This window comes from Vicugna pacos, chromosome 32 (genome assembly GCF_048564905.1).
Source record: "Vicugna pacos chromosome 32, VicPac4, whole genome shotgun sequence".
NCBI lineage: Eukaryota > Metazoa > Chordata > Mammalia > Artiodactyla > Camelidae > Vicugna > Vicugna pacos.
Genome location: NC_133018.1, coordinates 2,754,681 through 2,773,630, shown reverse-complemented (window position 1 = coordinate 2,773,630; position 18,950 = coordinate 2,754,681). Strand labels below are relative to the sequence as shown.

At 56.6% G+C, this 18,950-nt stretch overlaps 1 protein-coding gene and 1 long non-coding RNA gene across 2 annotated transcripts; one reads left to right on the top strand and one right to left on the bottom strand.

Annotated features, from left to right (window-relative positions):
- Positions 1-1,279: 1,279 nt before the first annotated feature.
- SLC2A11 (solute carrier family 2 member 11) lies at positions 1,280-16,386 on the bottom strand. The gene is made up of 12 exons (XM_072952890.1): positions 16,322-16,386; positions 12,877-12,975; positions 10,230-10,390; positions 7,647-7,771; positions 6,591-6,720; positions 5,921-6,069; positions 3,032-3,219; positions 2,807-2,917; positions 2,344-2,445; positions 2,190-2,265; positions 1,809-1,936; positions 1,280-1,580 (listed from the first exon to the last, which is right to left on the bottom strand). The coding sequence occupies exons 1-12, from the start codon at positions 16,340-16,342 to the stop codon at positions 1,380-1,382; spliced, it is 1,491 nt and encodes a 496-aa protein (XP_072808991.1). The 5' UTR covers positions 16,343-16,386; the 3' UTR covers positions 1,280-1,379.
- LOC140690839 (uncharacterized) lies at positions 15,759-16,811 on the top strand. The gene is made up of 2 exons (XR_012066160.1): positions 15,759-15,846; positions 16,529-16,811. It is a non-coding gene; the product is annotated as an uncharacterized lncRNA (long non-coding RNA).
- Positions 16,812-18,950: the final 2,139 nt, after the last annotated feature.

Sequence of the window (18,950 nt, the reverse complement as noted above, 5' to 3'; positions counted from 1 at the left end):
TACTTCCTCTAAGAATAAATAAATAACTAAACCTAGTTACCTCCCCCTACAAAAAAAAACTACTCTTAAAAAAAATCTTTTTAAAAAAATAGTGGACAAAAGCTTTGAACAGATTCTTCACAGAAGAAGATATGTGGATGGTCATATTACCACACGAAAGGATGCTCAACATTATCAGCCATCAGGGAAATACCCCAATTAAAGCAGAGATGCCACTGCACACTCAGCAATATGTCGAACTTTTTTTGTTTGTTTGTGTTGTCTTATTTTTGTTTGGAGGGGGGAGGTAATTAGGTTTTTTTTTAATGGAGGTACCGGGGATTGAACCCAGGACTTTATGCATGCTAAGCACGTGCTCTACCACTGAGCTATATCCTCCCCCCGACACTCAGCAAAATGTCCAAATGAAAAAGACTGACAGTGCTGAGTGCTGATGGGGATTTGGAGCATCTGGAACGCTCATCCATTGCTAGTGGGAGTGTAAAACTTTTCCAAGGTATGATCACTTTGGAAAAGTTTCTTCTAAGTTAAACATCCATTCATATTAAACTCAGTAATTCATTTACTCAAAAGAAATGAAAGTGTATGTCTACACAACTTGTAGGGGAATGTTCATAGCAGTTTTATTCATAATGGCCAACAATCAGAAACAGCCCAAATGTCCACCAACAGGGAAATGGGTTAAATTATGGTATATCCATATGGCAGAATACTACTCAACCACATAAAGGAACATTTGCTAATACATGCAGCAACATGCATGACTTTATCAGGAGCAAAGCCAGACAGAAATGCACGCATATGGTGTGGAATCATATCACATTCTGAACCTACAGTGATAGAAGGTAGGTCCACACACGGTTGCCTGGGGCCTGGGATGGGGTGGGATACTGATTGCAAAGGGGCACAAGGGGACTGTAGGGACAATGTGAATGTTCTACCTTGACTACGATGATAGTTCCTGGGTATGGACACCTGTCAAACTCATCAAATAAATGTATGGTTGGTTACTCTGGATATATTTTATTATATGTAAATTACACCTCCATCAAGTTGACTTTTAAAAACTCAATTCCTTGGAAAATCTTTCCCTGACCACACCCCTCTCCAACAACCCCTGCTCTATACACTCTTTGCAACCTGTATTTTCTTCTACTGCATATCTCCAAGTTTGCCATGATGTTGTTTATTGGTTTCCTGTCAATGGCCTCTAGACAAGAAGTCCCAGACCCCATCTCTCTAGCTCACCCCTGAGGGCTCAGCACCCCGCCTGCACAGAGCAGGTGCTCAGTGAGCACTCAAGAAACAAGGGGATGCCGGAGCTGGTAAGTGGAGGCCAGAGAGAGGAGCAGCTGGCTGGGCCCAGCCACACCCTCGGGCTAGAGCTCTGTGGACTGGACGACCTCCGGGCCCCTCCACATGGGGCTCTGGCTCCACCCGGGGAAGTTGAGTCTGTACAATTCCTCAGAGATCTCCAGGAAGGTCTTGCCTTTGGTCTCCGGGAGGAAGAAGAAAGTATAGACGGCCGCACAGACACAGACGCAGAGGAAAGGCACGTAGAGGAAGTGGGACAGGCCCTCCTGTGGGTTCAGAGAGACCCGAGACCTGGTGCGGCCCATTCAGCCCCAGACAGGTCCGGATGAAGGACCTGACCCTCTCCGTTCAGATAAGCCCCATCCCTTCTGGTCTCAGACTCCCTGGATGGAGCCCCTCCCCTTCCTCCCTCATGGGACCACCCCTCCCACCTCCCCACACCACCCTACCCTTTCTCAAGCTGACAGGGCCAGGGGAGGGGAGGGGGCACCTACCATGATGAAGGGGAATCCCAGCCCGACCAGGAAGAGCATGGTCCACATGAGCACTCCACAAACCATGTAGGCAGCAGGCCTGGCCATCTGGTCAAAGAGCTCGGTGGCCAGGATCCCGGTCACTCCGGCTGGAAGGAGGAGTGGGGATGGGGACAGAAGCCTGCCAGCTAGGGCTTTCAGGCCTGCCTTCCCACCACCTGGCCCCAGACAGGAAAGTGGGGCCTCTCGGGGGCGCTCCTCCTGCGCCCATTCTCTCCCCAAAGCCTGTACAGTTGAGTGGGGCAGGGGCGCAAGCTGGCACATTCACACCCGCCCAGCCTTCGCCCAGATAGCCTGCTCCTTCCGCAAGGCCCAAAGCCTGGAGCCCTTGGGCCCACTCACCGGGGCCGATGCCAAAGCTGAGGATGAAGGCGAAGATGCAGGACATGGCCAGGTAGGGCATCCAGGGGAAGGAGCTCTGCGGCAAAGGAGGGGTGCTGAGGGGAGATGGGAGGCCGCACACACTGCCACCCAGCTCACATCCCCGCCCAGCTACCTGCAGGCACAGGGCTGCCGTGAAGACGCTCCCCCAGCAGGTCATCAGGCAGTAGCCCCCCATCAGCAGCACCCGCCGGCCCACCCTCTCGATGACCACACACTGCAAAGGAAAGGAGCCCAACCTGACTGACCTGCACGGGCCACGGTCCCTGGGTCCGGGGGCAGGCAGTGGGGAGGGGCCCCAAGAGGAAGCTGGGGTGAGGGTGGGGGGCCAGGAGCAGTTTACTGCTTCAGGGGATTAAGATATGAATTTTCCAGAGGACCTCGGTCACTCAACTTCAGTTTCCCCATCTCAAGATGGTGATGTGAGTGCCCGGCAAACAGCAGGTGCTTAATATGTGCTCACTAACTCGCGGCATTTTAACGGAGTGAGCTGAAGTGGAAGTGGCTTGGCACCCCGAGGGTCCGCCGCAGGGCTAGGCGGTGGAGGTGGGGGGCGGTCGGCCCGGAGCCAGACTCACGCTGACCAGCGTCGCCAGCAGCTCGCAGCCCCCGGTCCCGATGACCGCGTACTGGACCTTCTCCGGGGGGATTCGCGCCTGGACGAACATCGCCGACGCGTAGGAGTACACCTGCGGGCGCGGGCGAGGGGCGGCTGCGCGCGGGCTCCCCCACCCTCGGCCCGCAGCCCTCCTCTACCTCCCCACCCCCGCCGCCTACCCCGGCCGGGAGCCGGGAGGGCTCACCGCGTCGTTCCCGCACAGCTCCATGGCCCCGCCCAGCACCACCAGGCTCGCCACCTGCCTCCGCAGCGCGCGGTCCCCGAACAGCTCCCACGGGCGCCGCGCGCGCCGGCCCCGGCAGGCGGCGCGCTCCTGCTCCAGCTCCGCCAGCTCCCCGGCCAGGTCCGCGGGGCCCCGCAGCCGCTGCAGCGCTGGGGAAGGGGGCAGGGGCAGAGGAGGCTGAGTTCCCAGCCCCCGGCCCCTGGCCCCTCTGAGGCTCCCACAGTGAGCTCCCCGTGCCCACCTCCTTTCTCCTTCCAGGGACTCCCTTGGTTGGATGGGGGTGCTCTTCCTGGCCCCGTCGTTTCCCATTATCACGGACCAGAGGGGACTTTAACAACTCGAGGTTCTGCGGGTACACCACTCAGGACACCACAATTTCGACAGACTGCCACTGGCGTCCCAGTTCTCCACCCCTCCCTGCATCCGTGTCTCTTGCTATGGGATTTGGCAGTTACTGTCACTAAGGGGGCATGTACACACCCGCCCCGTGGCGCTGGGCTCTGCCTCATGACACTCTCACCAGGCGTCCTGCCTGTTCCAGCCCAAGCCTTCAGAGTCCTGGATCTTTCTACTTGCTCTTCTGTCATTACTGTAAAAACCTGTGGCAGGGCTAGCCCTCTGGTCCCAGGAAGAAGCAGAAATGGCCCAGCTGGGACATTCCTAAGTCAGCCTATGCCCCACTGACCCACATGAGCAGAGCCTCCAGCCGGACCCACCCTTCATCAGCCACCCTCGAGAACTCGCAGAGGCTTGAGCTAAGTAATGGCTTCCCTGCTCTGCCCCTGAGATGTGATTGTTAGGCAGCAAGAGAAAACTGGTACCCAGAGTAGGTGCCACCTTAACTCGGGCCTGTGATACACAGTGTTGGTTCCCAGACCAGGCAGAGAATGGGGAGGAGGCTGGAAGAATGATGCTCCTGTGTGCAGGGCAGAAGCGGGGAAGAGAAAAAACAGACCTAATGAACTTCTGGACCTGGGAAGAGATCCTGAGTGTCAAAAGCATGAGCTGGCTGCTTTTAGCTAAGTAGTCTAAGCTGACTGTAATGAAATCCTAAGCTCAAAAAGACCCTCAGAGGAAACACAATTTAATTAAATGTAACTTCTTCCAGACCTTTCTAGGTTAGTTAAAGAAGAAAGAAAAAACAAACCTGTTTCTCATCTCTAGCTTCTCCAACTAGCAAGAGTCCTAAATTAAGTTACCGCGTGAGAGCCAAGATTAAATCCAGAACACTGCCAGTAAGCCCTGGACTAAGGGTAAAGACTAAACCAAGGGTGGGGCTTAACGCAGCGCCTCACAGACCCTCATGGCTGGAAAGAGGGGCATCACAGAGGCTTAAGAGTCTTGGGCCAGAGCAGCCCGGCATACTCCCAAATTCCAGTGATTAAGAGAGAAGCATGTCTCAAAAAGAATTATGGATGTGGCTCTTGGCACATAAACCAAATGTTCAGAAAATTCACATCGTTTTGGAGAAAGCTGTATTGACAAAAAGCTCTGCCAGTTGAAAAGACACTAAGGTGGTTTGAAATGTGAAGACCAGCTTTCTATACGTACATTTTCCAGTGCCCTCTTCAGGGGTCAAGGAAGGTGATGGAAAATGAAGGATATCTCCAAGGGCAGGACCAAGAAGCTGCGGGAACCAGGGCCTGGGAAGCCCCTCCTAGGGGGTGGAGCCAGGGCTTAATGGAGGGCAACTCCCCACCCCAAGGCAGTTTGCCCAGGGGCACTCAGCATTGCTGTAGGCAGAGGACTGCTCTCTACCTCTTTGCCACCCTTTTTTGGAGAATAAGGTTCATTCTGGTTACACCAGCCCACTTTCACCAGTGTCTGCTAAGTGTGGGAGGGGCAGAAGACTTGGGTTTTTATTTCCTAGGTCTCTGGATCAAGAAAAGGGACATACAGACTTGATATGATCTTAAGATCCTAGATTACAAGCCTGAGGCCATGATTGCTTGAGACTCTGGGGGCGGGGGTGTTTCCAGGATGACATAAGCATGTTCTGCACAGGGAGGGACATGAATAGTAACAGTGGTCACCATGGCAAGCTGGGAAGAATAAATTAGTGGGCCCTGGTCTTCACCCCCCCCCAAACCTATGCCGCTTGCCATGCGAGTGGAGATGCCATGGATTTTCCCATCTCTGGACTTCGGGGTCAATGATGTGACTCTGGCCCCTCACGCTCAACAGTGGGCATGAGGGGCCAAAGGTCTGAAAAGTGCTTATGCGGCTGGGTTTGCCTTCTCACACCTCTGCCACCATCATAACAGCATTCCTGGGCTGGTCCAATGGTACCAAGAGTGGGAGGGGGGCATGTGCAGCAGAGCTGAACGCCTCCAGCCCAGACCAGCTGCAACTGGCCGACTCTTAGCTGACCCCTGGCACCGTAAGCCAGCCCAGCCAAGATGGGCAGGGACGGGCAGCCAGCCCAGGCAGCACATGAGTTGCAGATGCAGGCACTGATTGCTGTTTTCAGCCAGAGCTTTGGGGGTGTTCCTTGGGCATCATCACTGGAACCACAGCTGACAGAGAACCTCAGCCCAGCCAGCACTGGGCCCTTGAGGTCTTGCTTGGTGTTTCATCCTCTCGCATGTCTGGGGTTGGGGGGTTCTTCCTCTGCTCCACCCTGGGTTCCCAGATGGCAGAGGCTGAGTCTGTTCCAGCCCATTGCCTTGGCATTTAGCACAGCCCCTTGATAAATAGTTTCGAAGGGATGGATAGATGATGAAACTGAGGCACAAAAAGAGGGATAGTTTTGTCCTGAATAAATGAAACCTGAGACCTGAGGACCCACATGCTCTGGCCAGATGTACACCATGGCCTAGGGTGGTCTGGGGCCTGAGGTCAGGGACTCACCTGCCAGGCAAGCCTCAGAGTCTCCACGGTCAATGAGGAGGTAGCGCGGGCTCTCGGGGACCAGGGGAAGGGAGGCCAGCTGGAGGGCCCCAGGCACCAGGCAGCTGGCCAGCAGCAGGGGCCAGGCCTGCGGGCCACCCAGGAGCTCCCTGGGGAGACAGAGGAGAGGCTGAGCCAGACGCCTCCTTACTGGAGTCCTGCTCCCTACTGCCTGCCCCACTAAGGACAGAGGGTCTGTGTTACTCTGTGCCTCCTCCTAACGGCTCTGGGCCTGGACCCCCCAGGTGGGGACATGAGAGAGGGCAGGGGCATGGCCCTACCTCATCCCTTGCAGCTACTCTCCCCAGGGCTCTTCCCAGGGCTCCAGGCTCTGCCCTCACCCCTCTTTCCCGGGATGCTCCCTTTAAAAGCCGAAACCTGCACCCTCTCCTCTGTCCAGACCCATTCTTTGCTCCGCGATCTGGAGAGGCCAGAAGAGGCAGATGCACACGAAGTGCGGCTGACCGATAAGTGTTCTGTGTACCAGCCAGAGGCCCGTGGACAGGGCTTCAATGCCTGAGTACAAGGAAGCAACGCCTTAATCTCCTTGGGAGGTGGGAGAAAAATTTAGGCAAAGAAGGGCTTTTCCTGGACCCCTCTAATCTCTCAGTGCCCGGCGAGGGGCACTTACCTGAGTCCGACCACCTGACCCATCACGATTCCCAGGGCGGTGAAGATGGCTGAGGTCATGGCCACAGCTCCTCGGAGCTCCTTGGGAGCACTCTCCCCCAGGTACATGGGCTGGACGTTCATGCTTACACCTGGACGCATGTGCAACAGACGGTCAGCCACAGGCCTGCTTCTCCTGCCGCCTCCTCAGTGCCACCTGCCCCTCCCCTACGGGATCCCAGCATGAGTGCTGCTCCCTCAGTCCCTACACTCGGAAGGGTTCCTCTCCAGCTGCTGGAGGGCCAGCAGGATGCCAGCCCCCCACCCAGGACTTCTGAGAGAGAAGTCCTCAGATCAGCTCCCACCTCACAGTTCCAGCACTTTTTAGCCCCGGTCACAGTCAGCGGAAGGAATGTGGGGGGCTCTGAGGGAGTGGATGCTCCCCAGCTGTCCCAGCTCTCACCTCTCACCTCAACTATCCCTGGAGGGTCCCCCCTCATCCCAGCTTCCCCAGGGAGGCTTCTGGCACCCAGGCAGCCAGTGGGAAAACAGCTGGACAGTATCTCCCACCGCCCACCCCAGATGCTGACACCTAGCAAGAAAGTGGGAGGCCATTGTATTGGGGCGTCTTCCAGCTGGGAACACGGCAGGTGGGGTGTGCGGCTCCATCCCCTCCCTGGCCTGGGGTCTGGAAACAACCCTCAACAAGGTCCTGCCTCTCTCCAAGCACTGGGTGGGGGCAGCCAGGAGGAAGGTGGGTAAGCTGATGGCCCCAGACTCTTGGAGGTGCCCCTGTTCTTCCTACAAACACTTAGGGAGGGATCCCTTCTGTGCTCGGACTCCAGGCACAAAGACAAAGTCTGACCCGGTCCCTTTTCCCTGGAGTGTGGGCTGTACCCACTTTAAGTGTCTATTAAGATGCACCATATTTAATCATTCTGCAAAAAAAAAAAAAAAGGTGGGCACGGATGGAAAAGAAATCAATGAACAAAGAGGATAAAGGAAGGAATGAAGGGAGTAGAGGGAACGCATGAAGAAGAGGAACAGGGAGGCAGGAGGAGACACCCCCGCCCGGTACCTGCGCTGACTCCCACCAGCAGCCTTCCCAGCATGACCATCTCAAAGGACCCGGCCCTGCGGCTGAAGCCAAACAGGGTCGCTGCGGCCACCACAAAGATGTTATTCACCAGCAGGGACTTCTTCCTTGGGGAAGCCAAACACAAGGAGAGAGGTTTGGTTCAGTCCCAAGGGGACCCTGGGAATCGGGGGGCCCTGATCAGACCAGTGTGTGTGCGGGGACGGCATCAGTAGTTTAAGCCACATGGACAGAAATGACACTGGCCACTGTACTTAGGGTCACTCGTGGGATGCCCCGAGAGGCATACTCCTTCCTGATGGGACAGATGGCAAATCAAGGAGGGGGCGCAGGGAACAGCAGCTGTGGGCTCCAGACACTGGGCTTGGAGGCGCTGTCCGGCAGGCCACTCAGGAGAGCGCACAGTAGATCATACAGCTGGCTGTAGCCACAGGGAACCGAGCCAGAGCAGGACACGGCCCTGCCCCCATCAACAGATGAGCCAACGCTCAGACCACCTGTGTCTGGAGGACGGCGGATGACAGTTGACCGTAACAAACGCTATCTGGCGGTAACTCCCACGGTGCCTAATAAGCCATATACGGCTCTTCACTCGTATAAATTAACAAAGGACTTAGATTGTGGCTATTTCTCTGGCGAATGCATTTTGCTGGATTTCAGGACACAGACAACACCAGAAACATGTAGCTTCCACGGGCAAGTCAGTACTGCACCGATACCAACCTCCCTAAGGGGATGCCAGCTCTCCAGCTCAGGGCCACCCCCATCTGCTCCACCAGGAGCCACCCATCCTTCAGGCATCCCTCTGGCCCACTACTTTGATACTTTATGCTGAAAGGACACTCGATGCCTCGGTAAGGTGCCACTGGAGGCAGCCTGTTCCACCCTGAGTGTCGTGATCCCACACTTCCACTGGGTGACTTGCAAACCTGGAAGTTTTGATGGAGTATTCTCTAGGGGGTCTAAACCTACTGTGGGATGCTCTGCTCCTCGATCGTCTAGACCTGGGAGACTAAGGTGCTCCAAGTGCCCAGGTGGCTGCCTCCAAGGAGAATCACAGTGCAAGACCAAAGTTTCTGAGCAAAGCCACCACTTCAGCGATTTACTCTCCTCTTAATCAGAAACAACTCCTGGCTTCTCATTGGGCCCAAGAGGAGAATCCACACCAGACTTGGGTGTTTGGCTGTTGTTTTAGCCAACTGAGTCCTGATTTTCTGTCACTAGAAGTTGAGACATCCTAACAGATACTCCTGTTAAACACACCAGCGTGATACCTGTGCAATTCTGCATCCAACAAAGGAGGTTCCATCAGTGAAAGAGGAAGGACAGGTGCCCATGGAACTCAGTGTTGCGTTAGGAACCCCATCATCCAGAAGCAGATGGCCTTCAGGTGTGACATCAGTCACTGCTCCCACTCAAGCATGAAGACTGGGGTCACCCCAACAGGCAAAGAGCCTCAGTCAGTGGACATGTTGACCCAAGACAAGAGCAGAAAACCGGAGGATGGAAGTCACCGGCGACAGCATGACCAGTCCAACACCAAGGAGCAGCCCCTCTACCTGTGTTTCCAGGCTTTGGGTCATATGCTTTAAATGAAAGTCACCGTGAGTTTCCTCTTCCTCGATTAGTTTTTTCCCTACTCTTTCTCCTTTTTCCCTCCTCCCAGGTGTCTTGAGGGCAGTTAAATTTACCATTAAATGTGTAGATTGCAGAATATCAAGAGGCTCGCCGCAGGGCGGGCAGAGTGGTCATCACTCAGAATCCCTGAGCTCGGGAAGAACACGTGTTGTGTTGGCCCTGGCGGCTGTGCCCTGAATGATCTCAGGAAGAGGGGAATGCACATCCGGCAGGTGGCCGAGTAACATTAGGAGGGGCATGTAGGGAACCAAATACATGGGAGAAAGGTGTCCACACATGCTGGGTGGCCAGCCGAGGGGTGGCCCATGGGAGCCGTTAGTTTTTCCGCCCCGCTTCCCTTCGCCCCTGCTGGGTCACAGCTGCAGGCAAGTGACCCAAGGTGGTCCATAGCAACCCGTCTTCCTGGATTCCGAGCTCAGTGAAGATGCTGGCGGAGGGATGTGGTTGGAGTCGATGCCCTGAAGGCGGCCTCCCAGGAGGAAAGGCCATGCTGGGGCAGGCAGTTGGGATCCTCACAGCACCTTGGACCTGCCCCTCTCAGGCCTGCTTTCCAGTACTTCCTTCCCTCCCACGAGCAGCCCAGCATCCTTTGCATTACCCCAATTTTTCACACAATTGGTCAGGATCTGCCTGTCCTGTTTGGGACGCCAGAACTGTGTCAGTTGGCTTCCAACAGGGAAATCGAGGAGGAAACGCTTGTTCCCAGTCAGACCACACGTGTTGGCAGCCATGAATCAGAAAGCAGGGGTCTTCCCTCCCACACAGCGCGGGACTCTTCCCTCTGCCACCTCCACGAGGAGACATGACACTGCAGGCAGGGCAGGAGGCTGTGTGGGGACCTGCCGGGCACCCTGCCCCCATCCCTCAGCTTGTAGCCTGGGGTGGCATCGTTAACGGGCTCTCCAGGGGTACACGGGCGGCACTTACCTTCCAAGTGTGATGGCCAGGGGCCCAGCAAGCAATGCTCCAAGGAGGCCCCCCAGCGGGTACAGAGACACGATGAGGGACCACACCAGCAGGACCAGGTGGTCAGGCAGTGGCCGGCCGGTGCGCATCTGCCACGTCTCATTGGTGAATTCCTGAATGTACTGGGGACAGAGAGGCCAGTCACCCCTGGGTTAGGGGTCCCCATGAAAGGCCTTCTCCCCCCAGGCCCTGCCTCTGCGCAGCAGGCAGTCTCCTGAGCAACCCTACTCCCCATGGTGGGACTGAACTCGCCCGAGCACCTGGCACATGAAAGCACCATGCCCGTGTCTTTCAAACACAGTGTCTCCTGGAGCTTAGCACTGGTCAGTCTCTATTTGCCCCTCTGAGTCCACTCTCAGCCCCGTCCCCTTGCTTTTGGCCTGGGCCACATCAGAGGAGGCAGGAGGGCTGTGTGTCCCCAGGGCTCCCTTCCTGGGAGGTTGCCTCAGGCCATCTACAAAGCCTGACCAAACGTCACTGCTCCACTCAAAGAGGTGAAGACCACATGGCCTTACCCATCTGGTTTCAATGACTGCTCCTTCCATGTGTCCCTTGGGGGGTAGAGGTGGCACACTGAATCTGCATGACCGCACTCCCACTGGCCTGTGTGTCCTCGACATCCCACATGTCCTTTGAAAATCGTCCTTTGTGGTATCTAAACCAAGTGACTTTTCTGGAGTGTGCAGCATGTTTCCTGGGTACCCCAATGGTGACAAGCCCTGGGAAGTGTTCTGTTAGATACACGTTCTCTGTTCATTGTTAAGACTGGGAATCAGGCCCACAACTTGCCCTCAGCCACAGGTCAGGGCTGGTTGCAGCCACATGGTCTGGACACCCAGAGCCCCATCCCCCAGAGCTGCTGCTCCAGGTCAGTGAACAGAGGCTACGTGGTTAGGGATGGCTGCACTCAGGAAGACCCAGATACCCTCCCCTTGGTCAGAGATGAATGTCAGTGTCAGCCCTCTCCTGCCCGGGCCAGCCCTCTCCTTCCCAGGCCAACTCCGGGTATTGGCTGTTAGCCTGGTACCCGCCAGGTCCCTCTGGGGGAAGGACCTGTCCGGGGAGCTGGGACCAGAGCCAGCCTCCCCTGACCCTGGCTGCAAATCCTCAAGGGTGACCATTCAAGGGGTTAAAGAGAGCCTGTGAGGCCAAGAAAGTCCCATTTTTAGGGGCTCGTGGTGGTCCAGGGGATTCCGCTGCTGACAGATCCCTCTCAGTTTGCACCATCAGTTTGCACTGAGGTGGACACTCACACTCTTACTGAATAAACAAATGAACAAATGCAGCGAGCCCAGACCTCCCTTTCTAAACCTTCCATTTCATCCTTTCTTCAAGGGACCGGGCTGCTATAGTTGTTTCTGCCCAGGATGTGCACCCATCCCCGGCTTCCACCATGTGCTAACATACCTCCCTTGGAGGGAGGTTCTTTCTCACTGTCAATCACAGCCCCTATGCAGTTGGTCACCTGACCCAGACCTGGCCAATAGGAGTGCTTCACTTTCCTGACCACGTGATTGGCCAAATGGGCATGTGATCCAAACGAGCCAATCAGAGCCTTCCCCAGCCTTTGTGCTGGAACTACCAGGGAGGACTTTTGTCTGGGGCTTCCCAGTCTAGGACAGTCTGAGTCTGATGACAGCTGCTATTCTGTCCTGGGAGAAGGATGAGGCCCCACAGGATCAGGTGAGCCCCATTTCTGTCCTGGGGCCTGGTTCCTGCAGCCCCACTTCCTTCCCAGCTGTGTGACAGGACACTTGCCCCTTCTCACTTAGGTGAGTTAGAGGTGGCTTCCATCACTGGGGCTGAGAGAGCCATCCTTCCCACAGGGACTCACTGAACATCGGCACAGGCTAGGCCAGCATCAGGTGCTGGGGAGGGAGTGGGGACTCCAGCTGGGGGTTGCGGAAGAAAGGCTTCAGGAAGGTGATGGCCCCTTGAGGGGCTCCTGCAGGTGGCGCAGAGAGGGCTTCCCAGCAGAAGAAGCCTTCAAGAAAGGGCTGGACGTATTTGAGGAACTGCATTTAACCTGCTTTGGTAGCAAAGTTGGGGGAATGAAGGTGGGAGATAGGTGGACAGGTTCTGATCCCAGGAGGCCTTGGACTTCAGGTAGATGAGTCTGTCCTAGTCCTTTAGGCACTGGGGAACCACAGAATGTTTCTGGGCAGGGGAATGACTTGATCAAACTTGAGAAGATCTGGAAGGGGAGAAGCTGAAGGCAGGGTGGCCAGTGAGGAGGCTGAGCCAGAGATCCAGGCAGGAGAGATGGGGTCTGAACTGGGATCATGGAAGAGATGAGAGGAGAAATGGCTAGAAGGCAGAAGTAGTTAGGAAGGACTTGGTATCAGAGAGAGGGAGGGCAGAATCAGGGTGGACCCCCAGTCACTGGGAGATGGTGAAGTCATCTGCTGACATCAGGGACCCAGGAGGACGTGTGAGTTTCAGGGGAGGTTGCAGAGTTGGGTTTGAACCCACAGGACATGTGGGACATCCCAGTAGAGGTGGATGCATGGGAGAAAGCGCCACCAAGTGGATGCTGGCCTGAAGAGCAGCTCTTGGCCCTCACTCAGCACCCACTGGGATGGTGATGGTGGGCACGGAGGGTACATACCAAGGTCGGGGCATTGATGATGGAGAGGTTGTAGCCAAACTGGAAAGTCCCACCAATGCCAGCTGCACAGATGGTTAAGAGTAGGACCCAGCCCTGAAACTGAGAAGAGAGGAGAGGACACAGAGTGACCAACGACAGCCTCCACCTCCCTCCCGGGGTTGGAACTAACCAATCACAGCATTTCAATCTCTCTGAACCAGGCAGTGATGTCTCCACTTTGCAGATGAAGAAACCGAGGCAGAGGGGAGAGGAGTTGCCTGGATCACACGGCTGGCAGGTAGCAGAGGCACCCCAGCCTTCTGCTCTGAGTCCAGGATCCCGCTGCCCCCTCACCCCGACCCCACCCCTGGCAGCATTTTCCGGAGATGGGCAGCTGTTCCCGGCCCTCCTTGACGGGCTGGCCCCAGGCATGCTTGCTACGGCTTGGGGGACAATGCTCCAAGCTGGAGCCCCAGGGGATTGAAGCTGTGCCTTTAGCAGGACAGGAGCCCCTGAGCCCCAATAACTCGCTTCAGCGAAACTGTCTCCAACAGAGTGGCTGGGCCTTCAGTTCTGCCCTCCTAGCTTGTTCTGCAGCGAGGCTGAGATGGGGCCACACAGAGCTACACATGTGGGGACTTGGGGGCATATGGAGGAGCAGAGAGCAGCCTGGCTCCCGGGCTTTGTCTTTTTGGAATCACTTCCTCGCTGGCCCCGGGGATGATAATGTCCCTCCAGGCTGGGGGACAGCCAAGGTATGCATGCACCACACACACCTGGTACAAACATGGGCAGCTTTTCATCCCCCTGTGACACCCTTAGAGCTGGAGGGAGAACACCCTAAGGCACACTGCCATGAGGACTCAGCACCCCAATACCCCGTCATTAGGTTGGTATTTTTTTTTAGGGATTCACAATCTTATTTCTGGGGAAGGTATAGCTCAAGTGGTAGAACACATCCTTAGCATGCGTGAGGTCCTGGGTTCAGTCCCCAGTACCTCCACTAAAATAAACAGAAAACAAACTAATGGTCACAATCTTATTTCTATTTTTTCTCTTATACTTTTCTCTGAAAATTCAGTATGTGCTGAAAGCTGAAAGCTCTCCGCTCTCCCAAAGAGCAGTTCCCAGCAATGAACAGCTTCCCTCAGATATTCTCCTAGATAGTCGCCAAGTGGTTAACCTTACAAAAATAAAATTGCTGATCTTTCCCCAGTAAACCGATACCACCATTTTCTTCTTCTGGCAAAGGGTCCCCCAAAGATGAAGTCCTGGTTCATGTTTATATTTTTTAAAAAAATACTTAAAATACACATTTCATGGCACAAGGATGTTTGGCTAAGGCCTTTCTGAAGAATTTCCAGGACCTCAGAGCTACTTACTCATCCAGCAAATACTAAGTGCCTGTCCCAGCCAGGAACTGAGCTGGGGGGTAGACACAGCTGGAAAAGACAGATCTGCTTCCAGAACATAGTGAGAAACTGGACTGGGAGTCGGGGTGGGCAGGGGGGTGGAGGAAGAGGCTCTGAGGGCAGGATCCTGCCAAAGGTCTGTAGGCTGGTCCATGACTGGCACCCTGGCTGCTCACAGTCCCTGCAAGGTCTAAGTACCTTCCTTCCAAGCCTGAAGCCATATGGGGAAGGTAGGTCAGAATCCAGAAGTCCTGTCTCACTGGAGTCACGTGGACACTCCATGCGGGCTGTGTGGAGGGCAGAGTTCCACTGAGATAGCAGATCTACAGGAAGCCACAAGTCATGCAGTGCCTGATGTGAACTGAGCCCATGTGGCCAAGGTGCTGGCAGGTCTCCAGGACAGCATAAATCACCTACTTCCGTGAGATTGAGGTTGTCTCCTCCTGTGACTGGTCATGGTGACTGGTTCAGACATGAGCTGTCCTAGTGATTCAACCTACCTACTATGGGCAATAAACCTACAGTTCTAGGTGCTGGGGATATAGCGATGAACAAAAGATGAAATCCGTGACGTCATGGGACGTCCCTTCCAGTGGGGGAAGATAGGCAACAGCGAAATGAACAAGGAAGATATATGTCGGGGGAGGGGGGCGCAACAGAGACAAAGCAGGGAGAGGTGAGAGGGAGAGTCTGTAGAGGGTGGTCAGGGAATAAGCACTGAGAAGGGGCCATCGCACGAAGACTTGAAGGAGGTGAGGGAATGCGTCATGCAGGCATCTGAAGGAAATCTGTGCAGGCTGGCGGGAGAACCCAGAGATAGGGAGATGGGCGGGTCTGGGCGAGCTCTTCCGGCTACCCCACATCCTAGGTGACGCTGGACGTCAGGGAGCCTGGAGAAGGCGATGAAAGTTGGGGAGAGGAGTGAAGGTGGGGAACAGACCCAGGACAGGATGAGGCGGGGAGGACCGCAGCGCCCAAGGGCTGCTGCCTCTGAGGGCGTGCCCAGACAGCACGAGGACCTGAGGGCCCAGGCATCACGAGGGACGCTAGCCTGGGACGCGGCCGTTCCGCCAGTCCTGCACGCTGATACCCCACGCAACCTTGCACTCGCCCCAGCCCATCCCTGAGCGTGAACTTCACCCTGCTCAAGCTCGTCTGGGCCCGGCACCTAGCTCCACTGTGCAAACAAGCACCAGATACTTTCGTACACTGGACGCTTTCTTTGAGCCCTCCAGAGTGCACTCAAGCCCGCAATCCCTCATCTGAGAAGCCGGGGCCGGCGGAATTCAGACCTTCGCCAAACGCGGATCGGAGGGTAAGGGGAGGCGCATGCGCGGCGGGGCGATAGCGAGGCGTAAACCCATCTCGAGGCGGAGGCGGACGCACGCGCAGTGGGTGTTGAGGGAGGTTCGGCGAGATGAAGGTTCGCGCACGGCGCGTGGTGCCCAGAGCGTGCGGCCGAGACGCCTGCGCAGGGTGGGGCGGTGGGGGGGGGGTCCCGCGAGCCCGTCACCTGGGTCCGAGGCTGTAACTGCGGTTCCTGTTCATCCTCCATCCCTTCCTATCCTCAGCTCTGAAGGTGAAAGGCCACTGACTCCTTACTCGGCCGAGCCTGGGGCCTATTTCTGCAGACCGGAAGGGAGTTCTGGCCCCAGGTCACCCCGGCCATCCCCCAGCATCCACCCCCGCAGGTCTCGGCCGGTAACTCTAAACACCGCGCTCCAGGCTCGCCTGAAATCCCGGCCCTGGCCCCTCGTCCCCACGTCCCCTCCCCCGCTGCCGCCTCCAGAGTGACTCCCTGCTGGTCCCTCCTGCGCCCCGCCCCTCGAGCCCCCTACCAGCCCTTCGGCCCGGCCTCCTCTCCCACTCATCTGGCGCCCTTGCCCGCCACCAGGGCCAAGGAGGCCCCTGTCGCCGGGAGGACCCCGTCCCCAAGCACTCTGAGGGCAGAGCCCTTGATTCTGCACAGACATCCCCACTCTCCTCCAGTACAGGTGTCCCCATCCTTTCCCCGGAGGAGGAACAGTATTAAGAGAGACAAAAGGCAGACCCACCAGTCCCTGGAGTGCTCTCATTTGTCCGTCCTGGCAGAGCCCGTGACTTGGAAAGCAGACAGGAGAACCTGTCTCGGATTGCAGCCGTGGAATCCGTTGCGCGAGAGGGCGGCCCGGCCTATGTGCCAATATTAATCCGGCCCAGTGGCCCCTGTAAGGTAAGGAACCACAGGGCCCAGTGGGCCAGATTAATCTTTTATTTCTCAGGGCTTCCCAGGTCCTGCGTGGAATCCAGGAGTTGGACTAAGGCCAGATGGAAACCAGACTTGCCAAAGATGTTATTTGTGGTCATAGAAACAGATCTGACAGTGACCCTAGGAAGTCACCTGAGCAAAGACTATGATAGGAGTACACCAGAATGGATACTGCAGTGCCTCTATTGCTCCTGCTTAGTTTTTGCTTTATTTTTGCTGATCTGAACTTTTCAAAGTTTCTTCAAAACACCATGCACTTTTAAGGGAAAATGCAATAAAATATTAGCAGTTGCTAACTGCATGCTTTTCTGCATCTACTGAGATGATGTGATAATACCCGGTTCCCCACCCCACCTTGGTTCTCCCTGAAATGCCGCCTGAACTCTTCGTCTGCCCCCCAGTGTGTGGGCTCCCCGGCCATTAATTATTATCCTGAAACAAGGAAGCTTGAGGTTTCTCCTTGGCAAGCATTAGCTGGGAGCTTAACCTTGAGTATGTGAAAGTTAAGGTCGTGAGGGTTTGTAGCTGCCAAGGGGCTGATGGCTAATCCTCTCAACAAACCACACGTGGGTGGCTTCAGGCTCCTTCGCAGAGGAGTCCCTGAGACTCCACAAGGGGTGGGGGCCTACAGCTCTGGTGGGAGTCTGGCCAGGCTGTCAGATCTCTGAGTCCGGTACAGACCCTGCGGGATGGGGCGGCTTGACCAGTTAGCTCCGCTGGAGTCGAGGTAGCGTGAAAAGAACGCCCTTGACTCCGCCTCCCGGATGGGGCTTCCCGCGTGGATTCACACTCACTCGGTTTTCCCGGTGAGAAGGTGGAGGTGAGGGCAGGGGAGGTGGGGTGCCGGCCCCATGCCCACTAGCTCTCAAGACCTCCCAGCTGGTGGCCAAAGTGGGCGTGACGCCCCTCCATCACTGTGGGAGCCACGCCCCGAGCTCGGTCCTACACGCTGGGGGCTCTCTGTAGACCGGGAAACTGAGGCCCAGAAAGGGCGGGGAGCGGAAGGTGGGGGACCCACCCCTGGTACTCAGCAGGAGGTAGGGAGCAGCGTGGCTCGCACCTAAAGGGATAGAGCAAAGCTGGCTGGAGGGCTCCACCGTGTCCACGCCCCACCGAGCCGCCGTTGCTCCTAGGCGCAAAGAAGCGGCTGGGCCCCCTGGCCGACCCAGGTCTGCCCCAGAAGATGCCTCTGCCGTTACCCGGGCCCAGGGATGCCGCCCTCCAGGGATTCGGCCTCCAGACCCACGGGGGATCCATTCAGGCCGCCCCCGCCAGTTTCCCTTTATCCGCCCGCGCCGCCGAGACCAGCTGCGGCCGCGAGGGGGCGACAAAGCCCGGGCCTGCGGGAGTTGGGGCCGCGGTCGCTGGACCTCCCAGGGCTGCGCGGTGGCAGGGAAACAGAGGCCCACGTCAGGGCCCCCGCCAGGTGCCAGGCACTCCTGGGCGCCGAGTCATGGCTGAGCCCAGGCATCCCCTGTTCCACGCATCCCAAGTAATTTTGCTTCCTTTATCCTGCGCACCCAGCCTGTGCGCGGCCAGTTACGCCATGGCTTTGGGCGGGAGCTGGGAGGCCTGGCATCCAGCCCCTTGCCTCTGCGTCGCTTTGTGCCTCCCCTCTCTGTTCCATGACGGGTGGGACAGAGGTCTGGGCAGTTGCCTAAACCCTGGAGCCAGGGCTCTCCAACAGGGCTCAGCAGGCCTCCATCACTATGAGTGGTGGGTGGGACCCCACCACAGATGATAGAGATACGTGCCTGCCCCCATCAGAGGGCTAAGCTGCTCTGGCCCCACTGCCTCCTCTCTGAGCTCTCAGCTGTCTGTCTGTCTCCCTCGTCTGTCAGCTGTGGTTTTCAGGAAGGACTGTGGGGTTGGGGGCAGCCCCCTCCTCCTTGAGGCCTTCCCTGTTCTTCCCACTTGGACTGGCATCTCTACCCAATGCTGGGAGCCTCCAGAGGGGGCACTGGGTGGAGCTCAGGATGCCAGCTAACCTTGGGCACCAGGCTGCCAGGGTGGGCACTGAGTTACCACCAAGCACAGCAGGTCAGCCACAGGACTGGCTGCAGCTAATGCCAGTGGGGCCCCTGCAGTTCCAACAATTACTTTCCATCTCCCAGCCTCCGTCTGCTCACCTGTAGAATGGGGACATCATAACAACTGTCCCTGCACTAGACATCCTGTGGACAGGAACCCAGCCCTCTCTTGATCTCCAGACAGATCTTGCTCATGGGGGCTGAACCTTGGGGTGCTGCAGCCCAGCTGGACAGTCCCAGCCTGGGCAGGGGTATGGAGGGCAAGGCCCAGGAGCAGCTCCTGCAGGCTCTGCACCAAATCTTCCTTCGCCTCCCTTCTCAGAGCTGGCTCCCACCCCAGTTCTGGGTCATTTCCAACATAATGATTCAAAAGAAAGAAAAAATCCCAAGGAACAACCAGCTAAA

Excerpts from the sequence above, each read along its gene's own strand:
- SLC2A11 (XM_072952890.1), bottom strand. The coding sequence starts at position 16,342 with ATGAGAGCACTCCAGGGACTG. Across the intron at positions 12,976-16,321 it reads TGAGAGCACTCCAGGGACTG|TTTCAGGGCTGGGTCCTACT; the intron begins GTGGGTCTGCCT and ends CTCTCTTCTCAG. Across the intron at positions 2,918-3,031 it reads AGCTGTGCGGGAACGACGCG|GTGTACTCCTACGCGTCGGC; the intron begins GTGAGCCCTCCC and ends CCGCGCCCGCAG.